Below are 26,466 nucleotides of genomic sequence, written 5' to 3'. Positions count from 1 at the left end.
CCCTGTCGAGTTCCATACCGATCCACATTTCGTTCACGTTTTCATAGGCCATCATCGTCTCAACCAGAGCTCTTTCAAACTCGTTCTTGACTGACGCCAGGTAGATGCCGTCCATTTCGGCCTGACAGGTTGCCTTGGCTTGCTCGAAAGCCAACTGTCGGTCGTTGAACAACTTGAAGCAAGCCGTGCCATAGCTGAAGTAGCCCTGTTTACAGTCGCTGAAATATTCCGGATTAGGGTCGTACTGGGTGTCTGAAGAGGGAGGTACCATAGTTAAACAGATCAATATTTTAACCGTGGAGATATAAATAGAGAGGAGTTTTGTGAGTCATAGGAGCTGGCAAGTTCCTGCTTGAGCATCAATCAATTCCAGCGTACACAGCTTCTCGTGTGTGTACAAGATTTTGTTGCTTTCTATGTGTGTTGCTTTTGAGCACTCGCATTCAGTGTCCTGAAAATAGCTCTGGGAACTAAATAAGTGAATTGAAAGACGTTCTGGAACATCCAGATCAACTTAAAATGCTGTGTCCTTGACAAGTTTGCCGACAAGCGTGGTGCAACTTCAGAGGAATTATGGGTATATATCCCACCCCACTAATTTGACCAGGGGGATAGGCTCTTTGATAATCTCAACTTTTGAGGAAGTGACGAAAAGAAATCACATTGTAATGTTCTTTTGTTACATTTTCCAAAGCAAAAATGACGAACAACTGGAACAAAAACTTTAAACGGCCATGACCATGTGATGTTAAGGCATCAAAGCGCAGAAATGTACATGATGTCCCCCCTTTTCAAATTTCCTCGGCAAGACAGTTTTAGGATTTTGTTTGTCCCCATCCATCCCGCTCGCCAGTATATAACTGACAGCATTGAAGGGGTTATACGTAACTCACCCACATCCATCATACAGGCATAGCCGTACTTGTCACTGCACATGACGTCATCCCACACGCCAGGGTGGGCTGGGTTCCTCGACATCTTCACACATTCGTCCCCATCCTGCGAGTCAGGAAAGCCATCTGAAATTGTATCTTTATTCCAAAGCAACAAGTTGCTCTTCCGTGCGCTTGGAGTTAAAAGTGAGATGGATGAAATGAGCGTGATGAACTGATTTTGTAGAAGGCGGAGAAAACGCCACTGGTTACATTTTGCTATTTAGAATTTCGTGAGGACGGATTGTAATTACGGAGAAACGAGAATTTTTGTGATGGCCTACGGCAAGAGGAATGTGGTTATTGGTGTGATGTGAAATGACAAAGAAAGGCAGGTTTTGAAAAGCTCAGAACATAAATTACAAAAAAAGACAAAACAGAGAGGAGTCTTCCTCTCAAACCTGTCACTTTCACAGATGAGATTATTTTACGAAACTTTTCTATGAAAACTGACCGTGTGGATGCATTACTGTTGCCCACTCTGGACTATTTTTGTTTATTTAGATCTGATTTTCTGAGAGAGAGAGAGAGAGAGAAAGAGCAGCTTACGTCATCCAAGAGACTAGGGTTTTGGCCCATCCAGTTCGTGAATTCCAGAGAGGAACCATCAACCCAGTAGAAGCGTAGCCCAGTCCCGCGGTCATTCAGTCCGATCCACACATCAGTTGAATAAAAGTACATGAGGGCCGTCAATAAGCCTGCCAGAAAAAATTGAAAGGAGTGTTTTCGAATGCATTTTTCTTTTATTAAGTTGTAACACGTTTACTTTATGCTGAGGCCTTTACTACAAACCGGCATAATTATCATTTTAACAGAACACAAGAGCGGAGAGAGTAGCAGGTTTACACATCAAGAATGTCTGTGAGAGTCAGGATGAACAGCTGGAATAAAATAGATGTGCATAATCAGATATAAAATGATATTCTAACACAAGTAACGAATTGTAGCAAAATCTTTCTCTACGTTTAAGCTTAGCGCATTTCACTCTTTTGACTTCACAGTGAGAGACAGAGTAAGAAAAGAAATGAAATTGTCACTTAATCGAATGGAAACTTTTATCGAGAAGCAGTTCTTTGGGTTCCACATAGCTACATTGTGTGTTTTTAGAACTGAAGTGTTCTAGAATTTAATGAAACCTGTGATATTTTATCCACGATGGCTTTTCCAAATTTTACGAATTCACTGGAATGCAACCGACGCTTACACTGGACATTGTGGTTCGGAATCGTCACCAGCTCCCCCTTCTGGTACTTTCGGCACTCCTGCCGGGCTTCGTCGAATGTCTTGATGTCGTTTGGCTCGTCGAAGATCCGGTAGCACTTGCTGCCCATCTTGACCCAGCCGTCCATGCAGCCTCCCGGCTTGGGCGTGGTCGGGGCATGAGTTACGGGGGTGGTGGCGTCCTTGGGCTTCTTGCAGACGAACGGCAGGGACTCCCCGCAGTTCTGATCGTTCCACGTCCCCTCTTGAAGAAGACGAAAGGCATGGGGAACGGGAGTAAAACTTCCAGGAGCAATTAGTGAAACTGGGTGATGAAGATTGACTTATAGTGGAGATGGTTCACTACTATGAAATCAATTCATCAAACTGTCGATAACTAACTCTGATTCGAACAATAGACATCTACCTCTTTAAAGCATAATCAATGTAATAATGCTGACTAGATATCAGTAGTACTTATTTCATTGCCTCGAAAATTGTCTTACTCTTATAATTTGTTTTCTTTGTATCACTGATATCGAATTGACTTTTGCTTCCGGATAAAATGAATCAAACCTGGCTGTATTTCATACCTGCCCACATTTGTACGCATTGTTCTGATCCATCTGCATCATTTGGTTCGTTGTTGGCCCATCTGGCGTAATCGACAACCGAACCATCTGACCATCTGTGGTATGAAGATGGAAACCGCTATTTATCACAGCCATGTAGACACGCACGGCGTGCTGTTTCATCTTCACAGTTGCCATTGCTTTCACAGTGCATTTGAAAATGAGATATTCTCTTTACCGTCCAACTCAACTTTTTGTCAGGGACCCTTGCTAGCTATTGAAGGTATTCACATGAAGTCACAAGAAGACTGCAAACCTGGTTGTCATGCTCTTGTTTGTCTTCATGAGTCGAGTCACTGACTAGTTTCCGAACTCAAGGCAACCAATTGAGTCACAAACCTTTCGAAGAACAGTGGAGGTGGTAGCAACTCAGTTTTTGCAAGTCCAAGTCAAGTCACACGTCAATTTTACGAGTCTAAGCCAAGTCACTAATCATTTGGACCAGTCACAAGTCCAGTCCACTCCAGTCCAGTCAAGTCAAAAGTCAATTTGGTTTAAACACAAGCAAGTCACAAATATTCTTGTGCAAGTACAAGTCAAGTCGTTCAATATATTTTGTCTAGTTATAATACGTAAACGGGGCAGGGCATCAACTTAAAACTTACAAGTCTTAGACAAATGAACTTAACTCTAACGAAGGGTCGTGTCCGAATTTTCACTTTGCTACGGCCTGAAACTACGCACAAGTGCTCGATAGTGGCCAGCCGCGGCCATGGACTGAGTCATGTGTTATTTGAAGCCACAGCCAAGTGATTCAGACATGGCTTTAGGCAGACAGCACTAAAGTAGAAGTCGCGAGCCAAACGAAATCCTACACTGATTATTTTTAAGAACGTTAGGCGTAAGTTGATAGGCATAATATAAAACTACAATGAGTAATTTTTGACTTGCGTTGGTAACAAGTTATAATGTGTCAAGTCAAAAGTCAAAAACTCAGTCAAGTCACGAGTTTAAAAATAGCGACTCGAGTCCTTCTTAAGTGATTCGAGCCTACAACTCTGATGAACAGGGACCAAATCGTGGTTTGACTTGAAAGTGACTTGAGAGTTTGACTTGTGATCGACTTTGTTTTGTCCCCTGATCAGTGCACGGTGAATTTGACTATAACACTGAATGATTATACCGCTTTACATGACACAAAGAAGCAGAAGAGCTAATCATGACCAAACTTCAATAGCAACTTGGAAAGGTCTGAATGAGAACTTGGGACTTACTTATAGTCGCCTTCTACAGCATATTCTCGAAGTCCAATCCAGTAGGACTGACCCACCAAATTGTCCCCAATCTAAAATAATAGAAAACATAAAATTGATCTTAAAATAAAGAAAAAATATGACATACATCCAGTGGTGTTACTGGTTCAGGGAGCAAATTGTATTTTTTTAAAAAAACGACTGCCCATATTTTATTGGTAGAGAAGAATTCTCACTCCCCCCGAAATAAAGGTGGCGGTGTCGTTGCTACTTTGCCGGTGCTTTCAAATACTCGCACTAAAAAGTATATTTCTCTAGAGCTGGGCTGCATAAATCTAAGAACAGCTTCTAACTTCTGAAATAAGAACATATTTCACCCTACCCGATTTGCTGCCTTCAGATGTTTTCAATCCTTCATTCCTACATAACTAAAGCTCCCCCAAATCTAATTTTTTTTCAAGAATTTTAATCAATTCCTAAGTAGTCCACGACGTAAACCGTGCCATTAGCATTTCTCATCTTCTTATGTCAAAACATAAACAGTTTGAGGATGGTAATTACTTCGCTGCATATATGGGTATTTGAAATGAAAAGTTAGGCGATCATTCATGGGACTGCAACGAAAAACTAAGAAATATACCAGACGCAAGATGTAGTTGTTCTCATCGGCACTGTGAATGGACACAAGATGACCGCCCTTCTGATGACAGTATTCCTCGGCCTGGTTCCAGTCTCTGCGTTCCTGCACCAAAAGGCTGATGTAGTAGCAGTCGGTACCCCGCAGGTACCAGTCCGGATCAGAGGGACACTTGTTGTCTGATGAATGAAGAAAATATACTTGGTAACTTTGAGATCTTCGCATGTGTGGCTAAAGAAATCATGAATTGAATGCAATATTGTTTAATTGCACTCTTCGCTCTTTCTTCTCCTGATTACTTTTCTTCTCCTGAAACTTTTAAGGGGGTATTTGCAACCCTTGAACAATGATTGTGGGGTGTCGTCGGGTGGGGAGGAGGGAACCAGTCCTTTCAGAGGGGCAAACCATTAATCAGCTGCAAACTGACAAACCTTGAACAGTGGAAGAGCCTCAGGTCCATGATATCAACAAGAAAATAGGTAATTTTAATCAAATTTCGTCCTTCATATTCGGTTTATTTCTTGTACTTTTCCTTTCTCCCTTCTTCCCTCGTGCATTTTTTTAAGGGGGAGGGAGTGCCCGTGGCAATGGTGTTGTAAACTCCAATACAAGTCACAAGTAAACTCCTTTCACAAGTCCCCGTCAAAATGTTACAGGGTGGTCGATGACACGGGAAAGTTATTGCCCGAGTTCATATGAATAATCTGGGACTTGACATGATACAGGACGAGCAAGCACTCGACTACAGCATTGCCCCTGAACTCTAGTTTTGTCCAACCTCGAATAGTGCTATTCATAAATTAGACCAGCTCCACATACTTACTTGTGACTGGAGTAGTTGGTGGACGAACGGGGACGTCTATGGAAATGCGAAAATGAAGAGATACAGATGTGTTGTAAACCGTGATTTGAATATCAAAACCTGATGGTGTTTCAACTCCACCTCAAGTAATCAAAGGGCAGGTTCAAGACAAACTCATTCACATATTTGATTCCATTCAACCAGGAAGTTCCAACTAACACACGAGTTAATTTCAACACTAGGGAAGGCACACCCACAAAAGCTTCAGTGAGGAATTAACACAAAGACACGTGGCACTGTCAGTAGATAGAGACCTTGCGGTGTTATGTTAACACCGCAGTTTTGCAACGTGAGCATGAGAAAAGTCACATTATTGAGTCTACAGACTCTCAGATGGACAGGTCCCGAGTATTTAGCACTCGAGGAAGAAAACTTTCACTTGCAGTGCAAACGTTGAGTTTCAGGTAAGTTTGACATTTGAGGGAATATGTTTGCGATATTTGTTTCTGAAGTTTAGGAGTGAAGGTGATCTTTTCGTATTTCAAGTTACCATTGGCAGATCCAAAGGGGGTATTTTCTTTAAGTATACCAATAAAGAGAGAAAGGAAATGTGTTTTCTATCTGCCTTTCCTATGCTGAGCAAAGCATGTAATAAGCCCCGAAAAATAGCCTCAGCCATTACAAAAGTCCATTTAGGGTTGTACAAAGAAATCCCTGAAGTTTAGGGCACAACACAAAAACAGGTGGATCCGACTGAAAAGTTGGTTCTGAATCCGGCCATGGGGGCAACAGGATGTCATGTCTATTGCTTACTCTTCGGAACTTCACAAATCCAATGGCGTTGGGCCTCGCAGATGATGTCGTTCCAACCCCGGCCGGGATTCAGGAAGACCTCCACACAGTTCTCATTTCCGTCGTAGTTGTTGGGCTCCCCTGGTCCCCAGTTTTCATACTCAACTGGACTGCCGTCACTCCACTGAAACCCTGAAATACCAAACCGATCCACAGGAGGTTAGTAATTTTGTACGACTGGAGACCATTTGGTGAGCTTGGTCAGCAGGGTATGGTGATTTTTTAAAAATGTGGGTGGGGCACACCGACTTACCTCCCTCATTAGCCTGGTCGTTAAGTCCTACCCAGTATCCATAGAGGTTGTCCGGAGACCTTACAAAACAGAGACAGTTTGCTTATAAGAAGGATTTTTGACAAGAATTTTTTTAACAATATAAAAAATCTTTGGGAAACAGGCCAATGAAAGCAGAAAGACTCAACATCAATTCTTTACATTTAAAATTCTTTTGAACTTCAGGACTTCAACAGGCATGACCAAAATCCAATTCAGTAACTGTCTTGCTATAAACGAGATAATTATTACGAAATCCTGAATTCTGAATATCCAAGTAAACTATGGGTGATGTTTTCTTCAGTTAGGTGCTTTTCAATGCCGAGTTGGGGGGGGGAAGTCTTGGACAGTAAATGATGGTAACACAGAATACTACTGACTGAGCTAAGAAACTGTTGATGAGGTACTGTTCTTCATCGGAGGAGTGGTAGGAGGCCAGATCACCCTGTGAGTCATCGGTCTGCTCCTGGCAGAAAGTGCGCGCTTGATTCCAGGTCAGCTTCTCCCCGTCGGTATTGGCTTCGAAAACCTGGTATGAAATAAAACGAAAGACAGAGAGACAGGAAAGCAAAACCGTTTTTTACAAATTCCGCCAGCACAAGGGGTTCATCCTGAAGACATCTCGATGCATTTAGGCTTACTTAAACTACTGTTTCTGATTTCGTTATGGACCAAGCTTTACTTAAGTAAGATGAGTTCAGGGAACACCAAACTTTGTTCGGTGTACCTTTAAAATTCAGAGAACATTTGTCTTTCATCCCCGTGTCATTGCTCATTTTACAATGGCATAGAAAGAAAATCGAAAACACTGACAGACTAGGGGGCCCATGGAGACCACGCCCCTCAAAAAGGAGCAATTAATTATTGAGGAAGGTATATTTCCTTTATTTCCCCCCAAAATGGTTCTGGATTCACATTTGACCGAGCGAATGAAGCACTCATGAGACTCACCCTGAAGCAGTAACTACCGTACCCGATCCAGCCTGCTGCGCAGCCGATGTTGGTGGGGTTGGTCACGGGCCCAGGGGGAGCCATTGTGGAATAGCCGGGCCGGGCTGACTCGCACACGTAGGGTAGGGACAAAGAGCAGGCCGTGTTGTACCAATAGCCGGCAGCTGGAGCTCCGGAGTTGATGGATACGCACTGTCCCATGCTCGAGTCTGCAAGGAAAAGTATGAACACGAGAGGTCGAACTTAGGCTGCATCCGAATCTCGTCTAGAGCTAGGTCTAGGTCTTCACTCCATTGGAAATGCGTGGAGACGCGTAGACAATAGACCTAGCCGTAGCTCTGGAAGCCCGTTTCGGACACGGCCTTAGTTTACTGACACTCCCCTCATAAATCTAGAAAAGGTAACAAATTAAACGATTTCGGAATTTATTTTTGACCTACTTACCAGATTTCAATAAACTACTTGGCTACTTCAATTTAAAACCTTCTGTGTGTCTTAAAAAGCCCATAAATTTGGGATCAGTGTCTTGTTTGATCGTTTTGCTTTCTAAAGCACTCCTTCGTTGTTTCAACTCTGCCTGTATGAAAATTGCTCATATATCTATTCAGGTTATACGAAGGCGAAGCCAGAACTAAATATGCAGGAGGACTTGTTTTTGAAGTTTGGAAAATTTGTCACGTAACCCATTATGACATTTCTACATGGGGTGAATTTACATTTTGGGTACTTTCTACTGGCTTTGGAAGAAACGGTATAAAAAAGGGCCCCCTCAAATCGCCTTTCCCTCATTTATATTTGAAATGTTAATTGGCTCTTCTTTTTGGCTCCCCTCCTGGATCAACCATTGCGTTATACCTTCTAGGGCAATATCTGTGAGAGACCATTCCTTATCACCCTTTCTAATAAGAATGGGCATTAACATCAAATTTGAAGTCTTTTTTGGGATGCATTGTTCAGACTGGCAATAAAGTATTGTATTGTAATAAAGATGCAATTTAGTTCAACGAAAGTCAACCTGAAGTAAAAATTGTAAGGAGTTCTATTTGACTTATTTCTCATTATGACTTTTGAATAACTTTGCAGCCTCGATATCTCTTTACGGAGTGGTAAAAGCAGACAGGTCGGAAATTCGCCTGCCGTTGCGATCAGCATGCCTTGAATTTCTCCAGGTACAATGCCTGTCGAATTAGCGGCCTCTCAACCACTCACCGGGTTGGGCCTGCCCCCAGTTGGTATACGTGACTGGGGATCCGTCGCTCCATTCGTACAGGCCAGGAGTTGCCTGGATGCTGATACCGATCCAGACATTGAGCCCGTGGGTTTGAAGGCCAACCTGTGAATTGACGTATCCGGCATCATATCTGGCGGGAAGGGGAGAGACATGAAGACCAATGTTGGGTATTAATAAAGAGACATCGTGTTTCCTTCCCGTACCTCACTGCAAGGTTCAACAAATATGTACTTGAAAACGGAAGATGCGAAAGCACATGATTATTCCAAGACTCATAAGAGACAATCGAAACAGCTGAACGACAGGATTAGAACACATTAGATTAGCAGAAAAATAACGGAATTGTAAGGATGAAATTTCGACAAGAAAAAACTCTATGCCAATGACTTACATGTGGCTAAGTGAGGCCAGGTGTCCTCCCATGCTGGCGCAGCTGGTCTGCGCATCGTTCCACCTTCTTGAAGTCGTCTCAAACCTAAAGCATGATCCAAGATAAGCTTGCCAGCCCTGTGGAAGTCACAAAACAGACAATCGCGGCCTGTCAACGTTTGTACTTTTTGACAACTTGAAATGAGGATAAGTGAAAACTCCTGATTTGTTTTTAGAAGACGTCAATCATCTTTGACGAGTTCCAAGACTTTTAATCGAAGGAGTTTGGGTAAATCTTTCAACAATTAATACTACTGCACAACTTTTAAGGAGGGTAAGTAGACAGGGTTACTTTAAGGGACGACATTATGTCAAAAGTGTATTCTTTTCATGTAAAATTCGATTATGTTTTGCAGTTACAGTGACCAGCCCTTTCGAAATGTAAATCCAGAGCTAAAAGTTGCAATCTTGATGTTTCGATCCTTGCAAACACTGTATGAGAAATCTAACAAAAAGAGAGAATACTTGATAGGAAATACAACGGTAAGGGAGATGAAGGAAAAATTGGATGAATTTCTACCGACTGGCATCCAATGTTCAGGGGCGGCGTTCCTGAAGGCCCTTTACGGATTTTGCAAACGGACGGATAGTATTGACCTGTACATGGTGAATCATTCCATTGGCCCTGGGGGTAGAACACACATCAAATATTAATCAATATGAGGAGACAAACTTTAGGCAGTTTTCATCATATTAAAAAATTGAAGTTTAAAGGTAGTTTGCTTTTGTGACAAGGATCCGAACTGGTGGTACCAATTTCCAAAATTGGCAGACAAAGCCCTGTTCATACATGCTGCGAAAGCAAACAATAGTGGATAGTCCTTGATGCTGATTTTCAAAAATTATGCACAATTCAACGCAAGTGCATGTACGTCTGGTACGTCGAACTCGCTTCACTTTCATTAGCCTCAATACAGGTTTGCCACGCATTTTGCTCAAAATGTTGTCACATTCACCCTTGTCCTACTTTAATGTTATCATTTGTAATACTTAACAGACCTTGTCAAATCTGCTTATGCATTGCACAAAGCATTGGGCACTAGTTGCTTCATCGTGCGAGGCCTCAAAACCAGTTCATTATTTGGCACGAAAGCAAACACGAACGCCAAATTCTGACGTCGGACGTCTTTCGAGCTGCGCAATTATGCAGGACGAAAACGTCCATTCCAGCAAAATTCGTTGCAACTCTTTCAACACGTCAAATTTGCTTTGCTTTCATGGCTGTTTGAAGAATTAAGCGGCATTTACGTGGGCCAAGTATCAACGAATGTCTATACAAAAAAATAAATACTTTACAAACTAAAATAAAAAAATTATAGTTACACTGCTCATGTACATCTCAATACAATCCTCATCACCCGAATTGTTGGGCTCGTAATAGACCCAGTTGGTGAAGGTGACGTCACTTCCGTCCAACCACTCATAGTACATTTCAATATTGAGATCACTCATGCCCAGCCACGCACGTTGGGCATCTTGGTTTGTTAGCACTGAAAGTGGAAAGAAACACTGAATGTTGGACGTTTGAGGTTGATCGAGGGGAACTTAAAGTTATCTGCACAGGTGAGGGATTCGTAACAAGTACATAGTCAAAATCGAATAAAGATTTTGTTCACGCATTACTCAGGTGGGAAGACAGCTGGTATTAAGTAACCAAGGTTACACACATGTCACTTTTACAGAAAGCTTTACAGAAAGACAAAAGAGAGGATTTCTCTTGTCCTTTAGCTTACGTCTACTGGCTTTCAACACAGAAGCTAATTACAGCTAACAAAAGACAAAGCGAGGGAAAATTAAACCTTTCAATTCTCCTTTCAGTTTAAGAGAAAAGGCTTAAGAGAAAAGGCTGAGATAGCTCAAATGTTACTGACTTAGGTCTGCGCGTTACTAGACCTACGTAACGGGAACAAGGCATTTCCATTGATGGATCGGGAGTCCGTTCGGGGTCATGCCCCTCCCCACGTTCATTATTATACACGAGAGAAAAGTGGGTTCTTGGGACTACTTCATGTCTGTTCCTTCCCAAAGCATGAAAAGCCATGCACAGCATTTATCCCTAGCCCTAAGAAAAGACATACAAGGTTTCCGTACTTATAGAATTTTTCAATATTTTGGGTTCGTGAAAACATTCAGTCCCCTGAAAAAATGGCTCTGGATTTGCCTTAAGGCGCCTTCCATATGCGCATTAAAACTTGCTCTAAGCGTTGCGTATCCGTCAAAATCGCTCCCGGGAGCGATTTTGACGGCCGAACTCAACGCACACTTGTGTTATGTTAAAGGAGTCAATTTTTGTGTCCGTGAAAGTGAAGCACATAAACGCATTGTGTACACAACGCACAAAAAGGTACATGTAGAAAGGTGCCTTCAGGCGTTTTTATATTCGGCAATATCTTTCTGGAGCCTTTACCAATTTGGCACCTCAGAACAAGTTGTAAAGCTGAGATGTTCAGTCAATTCCAAGAAATAGAGTTTATTTTGTTGTTCTTTGTGGTTAATATTGCGGTGTAAGTTTTCCTAAACTAGAGCCGAGTTATGTCATTAAAATGACTAATTAACTGTATAATCTACCTTGGTTCAGAGCACTCAAGACGAAATTGTTCTCGTTCATGTTAGCAATGGACGCCAGGTTGGCCCCTCCCAGCGTATGGCACATTGTCTGGGCCGTGCTGAAGTCGGTCGCTCTCCGCTCAACCCGGTAACAGTTATCACCATACGGCAGCCAGTCATTACTGGGGCAGTTGTACGTGGACGGCACCGAGGTAGGTGGTGCGTCGGTGGTTAGCGTAAAGTCTGAGCAGGGAGGGTCCAACAGGAATCATGCAGTTTAATGAAATGTGGATATAAATTGAATAAAAACAAACAAGTCTACCCAAACATACGCAAAGGAAATTAAACTGAAGAATCCCTGATTACAGAAACATCAGAAAGGTAAGAAATTACGATACAAGTGGGGAATTTAACAAAGTGTTGGGGTTTTATATAAGTTCAAAATGAGTTTCTGACAGCCTGATTGATTAAACCATATATTAATTCAATCACGTACATTACATATCAAAACGTTTTATAGAATGGTATTTTTTGTTCTTTTTAATATTTGGATGTTTAAAGCAAAACAAAAAACCTAGCACTTTCCAATTTAGTAACTTCCTTTTCATGCTAAACCTTCAATTTCAAATCCTCGTTTTCAGAAAGACCTGACAAATAGTTGTTATCTCTTGCAGAGGCATATGCTCATTCGTTTTTTCTTCAAGAGTCATAAAGCTCTATTCTCAAAAAAATTTGTAAATCGCCTTTACCCCTTTCGTAATAGTCGAACGGATCGAAGTCGTCAGTGGGAAACAGACCGTTGGCCGAATCCAGAGTGTTCAGTCTGCACTCCATGTTGTTACGGCCGTAGTCGAAGGACCTGCACAAAGATCTCTTCACGCACTCCTTTGCGCACTCCTCCGGCCAAATGTTGTTTAGAACCGTGGCGTCGGTTTGGGCAAGTTTTCTCAAACGGGACGGGATGAAGTAGGTTTGAATATAGGCTGATGAAATTGGGGACAGAAAAACAAACGAGATTTCTCTGTTAAACATCGATGATTGGGTATAACGAACAAATTACATGCAATGAGAACAAACTTCGTTAAGTCTCAAATAAGCTGAGAACAGAACATCCATTTCAAAATATTTATTCTCTTATTTTTTTTTAGAATTCCTAAACATTTGTTTCACCTTTGACTGATCCACTAGACATCTTGACAAGAGTGACACTCAAAGCAAACAATTTCAACCTTTTCTCATGATAGCAAAACCTTTTTCCATAAAATATTACTCAAGTACATTTTGGTTCATGATTTTATTAGTATGGTAAATCAGTTGCTAATGTCTTTCATGCAATTTGAACCAATTATTCCATTCAAGATAGCGTTGAGATCACATAGAAATCTGAATTGACAGGTGATGTTAAAGTATGCTTACCGCTTTGCTTGCAAGCATACATGCGCTCTGCAAAACATTTATTGTCGTTCCATGTACCGTCTGAAGTGTACAACTCCCCACAGTTCTCACCGTTTACTCCGTCGTTGTTTGGCTCACCTACCAGTAAAAAAAGGGGGGGGGTCAAAGTTTAAACTGTTAAAATTGAGTTCAGTGACCAGATAATCCCAGTTGTGTGATTTTTTTTATGAATTACGCCGATTGTGTTGATTTTAGATATTATACCGTTAACCTTTTACCTGAACGAATTAAAAATCTTGGCGACAAAACGTCATTTTTTTGAATCGCAGTATGTACTTTTAAAACCAACCCTGAGCTAGAATACAGAGTCAAAACAATAGCGAGTGTTCGTGTCCACTAGATGATGTGTGGTACATAGCACAAATGATATATTCCACGAGTTCTTGTTTTACTTCAGGTCGAGACGGGCGCATGACGAGTTGCAGGCGATACGCTGATCGCACTCTTGGCGCCAGAAATAAGGAAACGTTTGATTTACGCATGGAAATGCGTCACACTAACGCCTAGCAAACAGCTGAATAATAGTGCCGAAAAGATAGAACTACCAACGCAAATTACGACTTTCTTGAAAAAAATGGACATTTGCAACTTCTTATGTATGTTTACTTATGAAAAAACAAAACCAGCATTTCAAATCATGCATGTGCGTCTCTGCTGTAAAGTGAACACTACAGAAATTGTCAAACATTCAAATGTATTTTTGGAGACATATTTTTTACAAATTCTGTGTGAGATGATCGTGTGATTTTTAATGAACTCACCTGCGGCCCAGTTGATAAATCTGAACGGGGAGCCATCAGTCCAACGGAATCCACCCTCCGAACTCAAGTCATCGGCACCGATCCAAATTGCTCCAGTGGACAGGAAATTAGCACGAGCTGAAGATAGAAAATCGATATCGCGGCAACTGTCCACCAGTCATTTATCTAGAAATGGCTCTTCAACAGGGAATTTACTGGCAAAATTGAGTTTGTCCATTGTTTATCAACATCATTATCAGTTTGCACCCTCTTAAGATATTATTAACGTATCTGTCAATGCAAAAATGTGTTTTGATTCTTGCAGCATTTAGATTAATGCACGTTTTAGATGTACAGGGTGTCCACATAAAAGTATATCGAGATAAAAATTACTGTAATGGAAAAATTACTTGATATATTGGAAAGAACAATGTATCTCCATAAAGGGCAGAATGCCCTCATTGCAATGGTATACAGCTTGTGATGTTATTGACACTGATGAGTGAACAGACTAGACCGGTGTTAAGGGTACTGAAATCAGCACTGTGACAAGTTTGCATATTTGATTAACAAGGCTAGACCATGCAAGTGTGCAGAATAGCAAATACCTCTGCTTTAAGAACACATTCTTGAAAACAAGGAATGTACCTAAATAGATCTAATCTGCTTTGGTTTAGCTGCTTTACCTCGCAAGTTTAATATGCTGTACCCTCCATATGGCCACCATTTCCTGTTAATATAAATCTGACATTTTTATGTAATTTTTATCTTGGTATACTTTTTATGTGGACATCCTTCATAGACTCCAAAGTGGCAGCTTACACTTGGTGAACTGTACGGCTTGCTCACTTGGTAGACCAACTGTTACTGTCACCTGTCACTGGCATATAATGCTTAAGTCCACTACCTGAATATCTTTCCTCAAAGGCGCCCACTGTGAGGACTGATTGAATTGAAGAAATGTGATTGGAGCACCTGGGGATGACATGCTCTAAAAGCTTGATTCATGGGTTCATTCCCTGATGTGTACGCTCATCTTTTACTTACTAAACACATACAACTGCTCGTTGAAATCTGCTATACTGATGAGATGGGCGCCCTCTAGGCGGCACTGGGTGTCGGCATCTTGCCAGTTCTGCGTCTCTGTTCGGAAGCTATAGCAACGGTCACCTGAGCCCTCGTACTCCCAGCCTAGACCACACTTCCTGTCATATGAAGCTGTCATAATACACGAAAGTGATGATGAGAGCGTTGGCCTTTTTTTAAAATGTTGAGTGCGCCGTAAAGCAAGATCCTTTTTTTTTATTTTCCATCATCAATAAACTAATCAATGCTATAAAACACAGAACAAGCGGTGAAATCAGATAATTGGGCCTATGCTAAGTGATTTCTTGATTGAATAACTAAAAATATCATAATGACAATTTGCTGAGGTGAACTGTGAAGATCATGTGACTTACTCGTTGGTGGAGGAGCGGGTGTATTGACGTTGGATCCGGCTGGAAATTAAAAAATATCAAACCAGAATTAGCATATTTTAGAAGAAAGTAACAATAATATACTTGCCTAAAAACTGAACGACATCAAAAAATTAACCTCGTGGGTTAATTTGGCACAAGTTCAAGGTATGTGACATTAAGGTAGAACTGAGCATTTCCTTCAAGATCGCAACTTACTCTTAGGTCTTTTGCAGATGTATCGGTACTGATAGTCACAGTTGATGTCATTCCATATTCCAACCTTCTGGAATGCCGATTCCAAGTGGACGCAGTCTTCACCACTGCCAGCATTGTTGGGCTCTCCGGAACCCCAGTTCAAGAAATCAGTCTGAAGGAACGTCCAACAAAAAGGAGTCGATGGAGGAAGATCTTAAGCTATGTTGACATGTACCCTTGGACTAGTTCAGACGTCAAGCAAATGCCAATTCCTGAACGGCCAAATCTCTTCCATGTGAACTGACACTTTAATCTCTCTGAATTTTCACGAACTTGAGTTTGACAGCCTCCTTTTCACTGTGCACTGAGTGGGTTGAAATTAAAGGCCGTGTGCGGGGAATTGCGCCTGAGATTACTGTCTAGGTAATCAATTATGCTTTCATAATAGTTGAGAATCTGCTTGAGTAAAAGCACTTACGCTTTTATCTACAAGCCTTATACGTCTGTTTCAAGCTGTGCGTCCGAACACAACCCTTCTCATTCAATGCATTTTGCACGCCTTGTGCTAATGGTTGACTACGCAATAGAACAGACGGACAAACAAACATAGTTGTCATGGGTTTACCGCTGTTCCATCGGTCCAAACAAAGGTGGACTCCCCAACTGTGTCATGGAGACCGATCCAATGACTTTCCTGAACAAAGCTTGCTCGTACTTTAAAAAAGAAGGGAATTATATTTTGTGGTCAAACTTTAAAAATTGAAATTTAAAGGTAATCATCATATATATACCATTGCATTTCAAGATTTGTGACCAAGGGTACTGTGAATGAAGAAGGTCACGTGTTTCCTATTAACAATTTCCAAGAAGCAGTCTGCGATTAAATTCAATAAAATCTGGTACGATGAGTCATCTGATTGCACATGAACATAACACTTTGATTTCCCCAGACTAAAGGCGTTATTGCTATACCTTGTGATTCGGGGCAAGCTATTGCATAGCGACCACCATTTCCGGAATGGACTGGTTCCTGGTTTGTGCTTTTCTTGTGCAAGGCGTCTCTTATTTAATAACTAAGCAAAAGCTTGCCCTAAATCACGACGTATAGCAACAGCGTCTTTAGTATGGAAAATTGAAACTGTTATGTTCACGTGAATTTTAAGAACTAAGAGTACCAGATTTTTACTCAAATTTAACCAAATTCGGAGTAATCTATCTTTGTTCAAACTTTCAAAATGATGAGCATACATTCAGTCGTCAATAATGAAGGTTCAACGCTGTGCGTGCGCAATTATCTAGACGACTGATATTTTTCTCTGACCTGACAGGAAGGACTGCTCTTCAGCGCTATGTATGCTGACGAGATGCACGTCAGTTCCCATGGCTGTACAGAGCGTCTCTGCTCTGTTCCAAGTACTAATTTCTTGAGGCGAAAAGTAGTAGCAGAAGTCTCCGTGGAGATCCCAGCCTGGGTCACAGTTGCCAGTAGCTAAGGGGCACGTTAAAGGCGAGGATTGAACTTTCTGTTCCAGTTGTTGATACTTCGTGTGAATGACCGTTTGTAGAATGTTTTAGCAGTGTTTTATTCCCATGGAGCATAATTAGATATTATGCTTCACGGTCCCTTTCCCTACTAAAATGTTTTCAAGCTGAAGCAAGATACATATTCAAAACAAAATCCTAAAACATTTGAACGATCTACACTGAAATTCTGAAACTCATGTTCCACACTTAAGCACTGCTGTTTCAATATAATTTAACCAATGACATCCTTGTTAAAATGATAATAGTCACTTGCACAAATCATGGTTTGCTTGATTGTAATAAAAGTCTCCCCACTTGTTATCAGCAATAAACAGTTTCTGTTAATTCCCATGATTACTCACTTATATCGGGAGGTACTGAAGTAACCGCTTGCCCTGTCGAAAAAAGACACACAAAAACCAACACACGTTGCATGTAACTTCGACTTAGCCAAAATAGAACTTGTTAAAACAAGTGTAAAGTCTGTTTATAATATAGACTTAGTTTCCAGTCAATGAATACAAAAATGCAGTACACAGTACTGAGTAGGCAAAAACCACTATTTTATGTCTTTCTCTGCGATCCGACCGCATCCTATCTTACTCTTAAATGATTTCAGACACCCCGACATTGCATTAAGTTCAGTGTATTTTACAGGGTTGCTGCGATTATGTCATCCGTTGTTTCTGATAGGGGTGTTACTGCCACTCTTCGCCTTACTTACCAGCAGCAATTTTACAAATGAAGCCTTGCAGATTGAAACAGTCTCTTGATTCCCATTGCCCTAAGTTGCTTCCTGTGACAAAGAAACAAAATCGTTCATAAAAAATACAAGCACAGAGCAAACATTTAGTATCACAATCGTCTCTGTACATTCTTTCGATTCCAGAAGGTAAACACGCTCAGTTGCGGGACGTGACTTTGCGAACCCACGAAACAAATCTCGCACCTGTGTAGATGCTGCCGCAATCGAATTGGCCAGATCTAGTGGTGGGTTGTCCACTGGCCCAGTTGACGTATGATGAACCGGTATTCTGAACCCATTGTAGCATGTTGTCCGTGACAGAATCTAAAAGCAAGAAACAGATACAAATATGAAATGAGTTTTGAAAATGTTTTTGAATACCAATACATGACGCCTTAAAACGCCGATTCTAAACATAAGGGATTCGCAGAATATCTTACTGAGATTGTATCTGGTTGAGCCTTTGAAAGAAATCTTGCAATACCAACAACAAACCAACATGTTGGTAGTTTTTTATTCTCTTCTCCTTACGATACAACTGAAACTCACCTGATATACCAATGTAAATGTCCGAGACACCAGCTTGGTTGAAATCACTCAGAAAACTAGTTATATATTGATTCTCTGCATCGCTGTGGGCAAAGAAATATGTTTGCAAAACCTTTACGAAGATAATGTCTGTATTTTCAATGAATTCATGGAATAGGAGTTAAGTCTTCATTCATAAATCCCTTCTTTTAGACTTCATAATAAAAAATCAGTAATGAAAATGCACAGTTTATGTCTAAAGATGCAAATAGTGAGAATAAAACAAAAATATCACATTCGTGGCCTGGTTCTCAGCCTGGAGGTTTCATTTAGTTTGTTTAACTTTTGCATTATTTGAATAATTCATTGCCAAAGATGTCATACTATGATACCACAGAGGAAGGACACAGAAGGAGTTGCATCTCCGGCCCTTCAAAGTGTTCAATGATGGTCGCCGCTGAGTCAGACGAACAATAGAAAGCATTCTAAAAATGCCTTATCACTGCCTACACCTTAGCCGGACCAGCAGGGCCAGTAATATTCAAGCAATACTTGTATTTTTGCTTGCAATTAAATACAAATTATTGCTGTGACCAGGAAATAGAGAAAGAAACATCCCTGATATTATGCTTACTTTGCAATCGTAAATAACTGTTTCAATTTCGATACATTTTTCTCCTCTCTCCAATACATCAGTGTTCAAAGACTTGCAAAAAATTTGGCTAAGACAGATCAACAAAATGTTGACTTTTACTGGAAAGCTAAGTTCATCTTGACTTCCAGTGCAGCTTTCCCCTACTGATAAGGTGCTTTTCTACAAGTTGGCTTTTGTAATTCTAAGCAACCTGCAGCCTCAAATAATGTTCCCCGAGACACGGAGCCCCAAATCGCTTATTACTTGATAATGGTGGTGAGGTAGCCCCCCTGGGCGTCACAATAATGCTTGGCGTCGGTCCAAGTCTTCCGGTTGTTAATATTTAACTGGTAACACTGGCCATTGTGATACGTCCATCCGGGGGCGCAGGCACCTATGTCAAGATGTAATTTCACTTTTAAAAAGTAGTTCACATCATACTTTAAAAGAAACAATAAGCGACAACGGGACAGATGCCAACAATTATAAATATTCCGAGAGAACAATACTGTGTAAGTAAAAACACAAAACAAAACATAGCAACGGCTTTATAGTTAGAGTGTTTATGCTTTATTTTCTACCTTGTATTCTCTCGCAGAAGAAGAAACGGCTGGTGGTGCAGTCTATTGTTTTCCATTTACCATTAGACGAGGCCTGGACGCAGTTCGCACCGCCACTGTCATAAAATCTGATGAGGCCCAAAGTACTTATTAACAATAGGCCTTGATTTATTCTTTTCAGTTTAAGCGGTTAAGTGTTACGATGTTGTACCTTAACCAATCATGTATTTTTTCACAAAAGTTCATCAGTTGTAAGAAAGATGAAAGATGAAATTTTGAAGAAAAATGAAAGTGAGGTTTACAGTCAAGTAAAAACTACGAGCCTTATCACAAATACTGCATGGGTGATTTTGCATAATGGTAGAAACGCAATGTGGGTAGGAAAAGGGATATATGCCCCTTTTTCCTGCCCGCAATGCCTTTCTACCATTTGGCAAAATCATCCATGCAGTATTCGCGATAAGCTTATACAGTGAAAGTTGGCTCACCTAGAGCTATCAGGTAGAAGCGTGGACGAATTATACCGTCCATTCCAAGTCAATATCACTTGTATTTTAGAAATTGATGATGATGATTCTATTGATGATTCTCAGACTCGGTAAATTCCAAGGACACTGATGCCAATTAATGCTTTGGCAAAAATTCTTGTGAACGGCTACAATTATAGTTGACTCACTGATTGTCAGGTTGGTTGGCGTCCCAGTTGTTATACAGGGCAGTGTTGAAAGTAGTTCCGTCAATCCAGTGGTAGTTACCACGCTCGTATCCCTAGCAAAAGAAGAATGCTTGTCGATGAGACAAAGTTGTTCCACTGAGTAAATTGTTTTAGAAATGTCAATGTCTTTTTGTCACAAATGTGTAGTTCATTGCACACAATCCCCATTAATTTGGCTGTAATAACCTGTAACATTGCTCCAAAACAGTGGTACCTTGGCGACACTTCAGGGGTAGCTAAAATCATTACCTCATTTACAGAAATAAACGGCATCTGTTCTGTTGCAAAGTCGTAGATTATAGGCACGAGATGAAAAAAACAAGAACAACGACGAAAACAAAAAACACCAGGTTGACATGTACGTAAAGCCCTAGTTTGGACCCACAATAAAAACAGTGGGGAAATAACTCGATAAATGTAACCCAGTAACACTAAACTGCCATTTTAGTTCGGAGGTTTCCTTGAATGGAATGTTGTAACTTGAAGAGTTTATATCTTCGAGAAGGTTAAACAACTGATCATGGCAATGGTTTCCTAACTACGGATGACCCGAGTTAGGGACATTCATCGATATCCATGGTACCCAGGGGGACCCAACCGGGCCAACCTGGTCAGGCTTACAGCTCACACGGATAAGAAATAGATTATGACGATTACGGTACCCTATCAGTCAGTCCGATGAAATACGGAAGGCCGTTTCTGGCAGTAGTCGCCTCCACAGCCGTTTGTTCGTCCGCATTGGTGAAAGACACCAGATGTCCACCAAGCAGACTGCAGTACTGCTCCGCCCCGTTCCATTGGTAGGTATCCGTCACCCAGAGATAGCACTTGTTATTTGTCGAACGCCAGCCTTTGCTCTGATCACAGTAAACGGGTGTACCTGATACCAAATTCGCATTAATTTCTTGTGTTAACAAGAGTACAACATACACATGCTTTCAAATGATCCTAATAAAGTTAGGCCTATGCGAGGTATCCATTCAAGAACGTGGGTTACGAAGCATCAAATTGACGCAAGAATGAAGTTCCCAGGAAAAATATTCTCGTAACTCAACCATAAGGTGCAACAGTCTTACAGCGTGGAACAACGGTGACTTCAGTATGGTATATATGCACTGCAGCTATTGTCTTAGTAAAGCATTGCTTAAAGGAAATAGAAGTAGGCCTACTGAGCTAGAATAATAGGCTAATGGAAATGCCAATCACATTCCTTGGTACATTTTGACTCAGTGTAAAAGGATGAGTGAATCTTACTGATTGGGCGAGAGCAGATGTAGTAGTTGAAGGCGACGCATGCTTGATCGTTCCACTGCCCATTGCCGTTACGCGTATCAATCTCAGCACAGTCTTCCCCAGAGAGAAAATCATCGTTCGGTTCTCCTGGTTTCCAGTTTCTAAAAAGAGGACAGATGCAATCCATGAAAATTATTCGATTCTTGTTTGGTGTAATTCGACGTCTCTGCTGTGGGTATTGGCAAGCAAGTAATAGGCAAATCTTCCATAAAAACAAGTGCAATAATTTAACTTCTCTCAACGTGCCCTCGGAACTAAATCCTTGTTTCCAGGTGTCCAAATAAGTTTGAGGCGAAGCGAAATAGGTCTTTGTGTCTCCAAAAGCTGCGTTCAGAGGTCTGCACTAATGTTGCACAACTGCCAAATAATTGCGTTTTAATTCTAGATATTCTAAACGACAAATGCCCTCGTCCAAGCTCGTGCACAATTTTTTTCCCTTGAACTTCGCTTGAGCCTTTTAGAGCAGCAACTGAACCCGTATTGCTGCACGGTTGCGAAATATGGGCCGTGAACCAAGAAATATTGGACCGACTCGACGGGTGCTTATCTGCTTCGCATTGCTCATAACATGGACTGCACTGCTATGGAGTTCGCAACACCCAATTATATGGAGGGGCTTGGTTCCACCACTCAGCTGTATTATTGCCAAGAGAACACTGAAGCTCGTTGGCCACGAATGCTCTCCGAGCCACTGAGAAGCAAGTATCAGACCTCATTCTGTGGGAACCAAATCCAAATTCTGCAAAGTTGTCCCATATTAAGACACCTTGCAACTATACGGCTGCAACGAAGCAAGAGCTTGCGGGGTCTCATGTCAGACCGAGAGCAATGGCAGCTCATCTAGGGCGTGTACGACTGGAAGAAAACTTCCAGACGACACGATTGATGATGATGATAGTGATCGAATCATTGCAACCTACGTGTAGGTAGTAGGGCTGCCGTCAACCCATTCAAATGACGTTTCCTGGGATCGATCGTAGTAACCGATCCAATACACAGCTTGTGTTGACTGTAAGGCTGAGTTTAAAAAGTTCTGCGACGGAAGAAACAGAAAATTTGGCAGCAAATGATAAAGAAAAAATCAAACAGACTGCAAAGTGTATGCTTAACACAGGATCGGGGCATAAATCCAGGGTGGGGGTGGGGCTATAAGGGTATATCACCCCACTCCATACTTTCTGACAACCAAAATGTTTATTACAGTATTGGAAAGAAGAGAAAAAGTAGAGAGGCTTAAACACTTTGTAGTAAGGTAAACGGGTGCATAAAATGCACACCTATATCATAAACAGCGCCTAGCCCCCACCCCTGCTTTTAGCATTTCCACGGCCAGACATTATTTTTTTTAGAATTTAAGTCCCCACAATTATTTCGAGTCCCAGGCACAAATCAACAGCCACAAGATCGATACTTTCAAGTCAACTTACATTAACCTGAGCCGACGGGATGACTACGAGATCAGCATGTTCGTCTATGCAAGCTTCTCTGGCGGAAGTCCATATCCTGGTCTGACCACCAACTAGATAGCACTGGTCACCGAATTGAAGCCAGCTCCCGCCACATCCCTGACCGCTTACTTTGAAGTGGCACAATTAAAAACAAAATGGGAAGTGTGAACGATAAAGAGAGTTTGTATATATAGAAAGCACAGAAAGTTGGTTGATATTTTAGAGTCAATGATTTACAGGTAGACTGTGCAAAACAGGAGATTATTGCATTTAAAGAACACTCTAGTCTGCTTCTAGCTTGGTGGAACGGTGCTACATAAAATATCGAATCCCCTGCGGCTTTACTGAAAGACGAAAATGTTTGGAAGAAAAACCTACTTCAGGATAATTCCCCTTCCCGTGACGTCACCCTTCCTACTATGCTAAGAAGGTGTAAAGGGGCATAGTGAAAGAAAACATTCTCCCATCTACTGACCCTGTACGTGATATTTTTACTAACCCACAAGTAAAAGTGCTCGTACAACTTCGACCTCGTACGTACTGTGTGATAACTCATACACTCATTTTGGAAGGCCTACTTAGTGTTTCAAATTACAGAAGTGTCTGATGCAAACACTTCTGAAGATTTTCAATTTGTTGTCCGGCGATATGCAGAGGTTACGTTTAGGCAAAGGATCAGGGAAGGATTAATTCTTGTTTTATCAGGGAATGGATGGTTCGTTCACGGCCTTGATGTCGGCTCTAACAACCATAGAATCAGATAAGGTCTTCATAAGGGCCTTTGGTGATATTTCAGTTTTGCCCTTTGCCGTGTGAACATTTTGAGACATTTAAATCATCTCGATGCATGGCATTCTCCAGTATTCTCTTAACGAAATCCCACCTTGACTACAAGTCAATAGAATTAAAACAAATGAGGGATTGAGTCGGGGGAGGCACCATGCCGGTAACCAGTGAATGTGCATCACTTCAAGCACTTCAGATTGATACTCGATTAAGTGCCCTGAAAGGTTGAAATTCTATTTAAACTGAACATCAGCCATGCACAACTTGGATTGGGGTACAAAGTAACTGCTTGCACTGAGACATACATTTCATTATAAACATCTGACTTGCGTATTTTAGAGGCAAAGTTGAAACGACAAAAGATTGTAACTGCAAAATCGGAACAATGAAAATGGATCACAAATGCAACCTTGTTGTATTGTCTACAGAACTTTATTTTGCAGTTGGGCACAAACGGGACGAAAATGCCAGTTTGCTATGCGCAAACAAAACCTCGGCTATGCACCTGTATGTCATAACGGAAAAACAGGAAGGTTTCAAAAATGAAATTAGTTTTAAGGATCTGCAACCGTCTGATCCATCTCACTCTTTTCTTTACACTTATTGTATGAAGTGTAAAAAATGTCAGTGAAAAGAATACGTTCATATATTAGGAAATTAAAAGTTTAAAACAAAAGGAGAGAAAACAAAACAAAATAAAACAAAAAACAAGAGAAAACCCATTTCAAAAATTTTTCAAAGGGGGCCAGACTTAACTAGAATAGTCAACACACGTATGGCAATGTATACCCCAATAGACAGTAAATTCAGGATATATATCAATATATAAAGTGCGGGAATTGTTGTCAAATAGACTTCAATTCTCGCCTCAAATTACTTGAAACCACGCCAAAAGTTCAATTGAATCATTACAGGGGATTATTTCTTTTGCATTTCGTATTGTAGAAAGAAGACTGAAGCATACACACATGATACCTGGTATCTGTCCCATGTTTGAATAGTGGATAAGAGCTCACATGTTATTCGAAAAAATTACATAAACAGCTAAACACACTCAACAAATGGAAGTCCATTACAAAAGAATGATTTTCTTAGCGACGCTGCGATGGAAGAACAAATTTAGCTTGTTATAAAATCAAGGGGTGCGGGCATTATCGTAGAGAGAGAGGAGCATTCGATAGGAATATTTACTGGAAAAAAATTCTGGAGTTCCAAGCATAAAACAAGTCATTGGATATCCACGGAAGGAAGAAGATCGCCCCCTCAAAAGAAGGAATAGAAGGAGAGGAAAACTTTTGCAGATCTATTTCATTCGCATTTCATTTTGTCTAATAATCTAATTTTGCAGCCCATAATGTACCACCACACCCCACTAGTCACATCATCCTACTCGTCGAAAAGGCACACGACGGGCGCGCAGCATCACTGCAGCAATGGTTTTAACTTCTGGTTACGGAGTTAGTCTGTGGCTCATTGTGATTCCCACCCCTTATTTGTAAGAAAAACATGGGAAACATTTTAGTTACTAACGAGAAGAAAATTTTACCTGATCCGAGGAGAGCAGTGACGACAAAAAGAACAACTGCAAGCACCATGATTAATAAGGATCGTCTTTGCAAAAGCACACAGACTACGACCACTTCGGACACCTCTTTCAGTTCTGAGCCCGTCTCTTAGCTTGACCGTTATCCTCCGTGGTTGATCAGCGGGGCGTTCCTGTGAGTTACTCGAGACAATCCGGTACAACTGACTGACCGTCAGGGATCCGTCAACAAAAGAGATAAGTATGTATCTACAATGATTATGTCACGCTATCAGAACTGATAGCAAGATTGGTACCCGCGTGTGTGGCTTTCATATCCACAGGATTTCTCTCTCTGCTCTTTGTGCAGGCTTTTTTTCTTTACAAAAAGACACGGGTTGCACAGTGAGACGAAAAAATGCAATAAAACATCGCTGCAGACTCATTTTGGCGTTAAACAATACACTTTGAAAGCGCTCTCTTGCATGGCAGGAAACAGTGCTTATGGAGTACCCTTGACGCACTTTCATCTTATAAACAGACAGAACCTGTGGTCTCATTAAAACTGCCTTATCACCTCTTTGAATAAAAATAAAAAATACCAAGGAACCCGTGTATTAAGTGAGGAGGTTGCAATATTTTTCTTTTTATCTGTTCAGCTCATGACTGGTGGCGTACCACTATAATGACCAACCGCGTTTTTACCGTCTGCCGTACGTAAGCCCAGCAGCTGTACCTGTTGCTGATTTACTCTCACACCCACAGTTTTATTGAGCATTGACACTGTAGTAAGGCATTACAGTCGTGTTAATGTGGAAAAAACTTTCCAACTAGGATGTCAGTGCACTGGATGCATGTTCAATCTGTAAGTCCACAACTCAAGTGCCTATTACTGTTGCACCAAATGTTGAGTAAAATTTGTGCTTTGTGGCCATTTTAAAAGAACACATTCCATCATTTTAATCAAGAGTAAGACATGGAAATGAAAGCAACCTACAATTTTGAAACTTTCCCCTCAATGTTAAAAAAATAGAGGAATTCGGATCTCTTGTAAGATGTAGAAAGGTCTGTTTTTCATTTTCAAAAAAAATTACTGACGTCTATTAATCAGGGTATTCCTTTTTTTACTAGTGAAGTTCTGTAGCTTGCTTTATGTAAAGCCTGGCACATTCGTCAAGAACTGT

General features: G+C 41.1%; 1 protein-coding gene across 2 annotated transcripts in view; it reads right to left on the bottom strand.

Annotated features, from left to right (window-relative positions):
- LOC110989226 (macrophage mannose receptor 1-like) overlaps nt 1–25,515 on the bottom strand; it is a 30,954-nt gene extending 5,439 nt beyond the window's left edge. For both annotated transcript variants that reach the window (XR_015426187.1, XM_087140209.1), the window contains exons 1-37: nt 25,307–25,515; nt 22,954–23,102; nt 22,447–22,559; nt 21,488–21,627; nt 20,896–21,113; nt 20,195–20,286; nt 19,540–19,646; nt 19,223–19,352; nt 18,346–18,428; nt 18,001–18,120; nt 17,776–17,847; nt 17,414–17,446; nt 16,849–17,016; nt 16,153–16,241; nt 15,549–15,699; nt 15,333–15,371; nt 14,920–15,090; nt 13,894–14,010; nt 13,094–13,210; nt 12,427–12,660; nt 11,699–11,920; nt 10,454–10,620; nt 9,651–9,755; nt 9,093–9,208; nt 8,680–8,831; nt 7,471–7,679; nt 6,900–7,048; nt 6,502–6,560; nt 6,210–6,380; nt 5,418–5,453; nt 4,598–4,773; nt 3,979–4,049; nt 2,726–2,820; nt 2,137–2,397; nt 1,482–1,630; nt 894–999; nt 2–252 (exon numbers count right to left, since the gene is read on the bottom strand). Coding sequence is in view for 1 of the 2 variants with exons in the window: in XM_087140209.1 (XP_086996335.1) it covers nt 2–252; nt 894–999; nt 1,482–1,630; nt 2,137–2,397; nt 2,726–2,820; nt 3,979–4,049; nt 4,598–4,773; nt 5,418–5,453; nt 6,210–6,380; nt 6,502–6,560; nt 6,900–7,048; nt 7,471–7,679; nt 8,680–8,831; nt 9,093–9,208; nt 9,651–9,755; nt 10,454–10,620; nt 11,699–11,920; nt 12,427–12,660; nt 13,094–13,210; nt 13,894–14,010; nt 14,920–15,090; nt 15,333–15,371; nt 15,549–15,699; nt 16,153–16,241; nt 16,849–17,016; nt 17,414–17,446; nt 17,776–17,847; nt 18,001–18,120; nt 18,346–18,428; nt 19,223–19,352; nt 19,540–19,646; nt 20,195–20,286; nt 20,896–21,113; nt 21,488–21,627; nt 22,447–22,559; nt 22,954–23,102; nt 25,307–25,355 (4,887 nt within the window). In the remaining variant the exon portion in view is untranslated. The remainder of the gene's footprint in view (nt 1; nt 253–893; nt 1,000–1,481; nt 1,631–2,136; nt 2,398–2,725; nt 2,821–3,978; nt 4,050–4,597; nt 4,774–5,417; nt 5,454–6,209; nt 6,381–6,501; nt 6,561–6,899; nt 7,049–7,470; nt 7,680–8,679; nt 8,832–9,092; nt 9,209–9,650; nt 9,756–10,453; nt 10,621–11,698; nt 11,921–12,426; nt 12,661–13,093; nt 13,211–13,893; nt 14,011–14,919; nt 15,091–15,332; nt 15,372–15,548; nt 15,700–16,152; nt 16,242–16,848; nt 17,017–17,413; nt 17,447–17,775; nt 17,848–18,000; nt 18,121–18,345; nt 18,429–19,222; nt 19,353–19,539; nt 19,647–20,194; nt 20,287–20,895; nt 21,114–21,487; nt 21,628–22,446; nt 22,560–22,953; nt 23,103–25,306) is intronic.
- Between the last annotated feature and the right edge of the window lie 951 nt (nt 25,516–26,466).

Source organism: Acanthaster planci, linkage group LG08 (assembly GCF_054643075.1).
Source record: "Acanthaster planci isolate LZ-2023a linkage group LG08, COTS_SCS, whole genome shotgun sequence".
NCBI lineage: Eukaryota > Metazoa > Echinodermata > Asteroidea > Valvatida > Acanthasteridae > Acanthaster > Acanthaster planci.
Note: the sequence above shows the minus strand (reverse complement) of the source record. Positions and strands in the feature narration are given on the sequence as shown.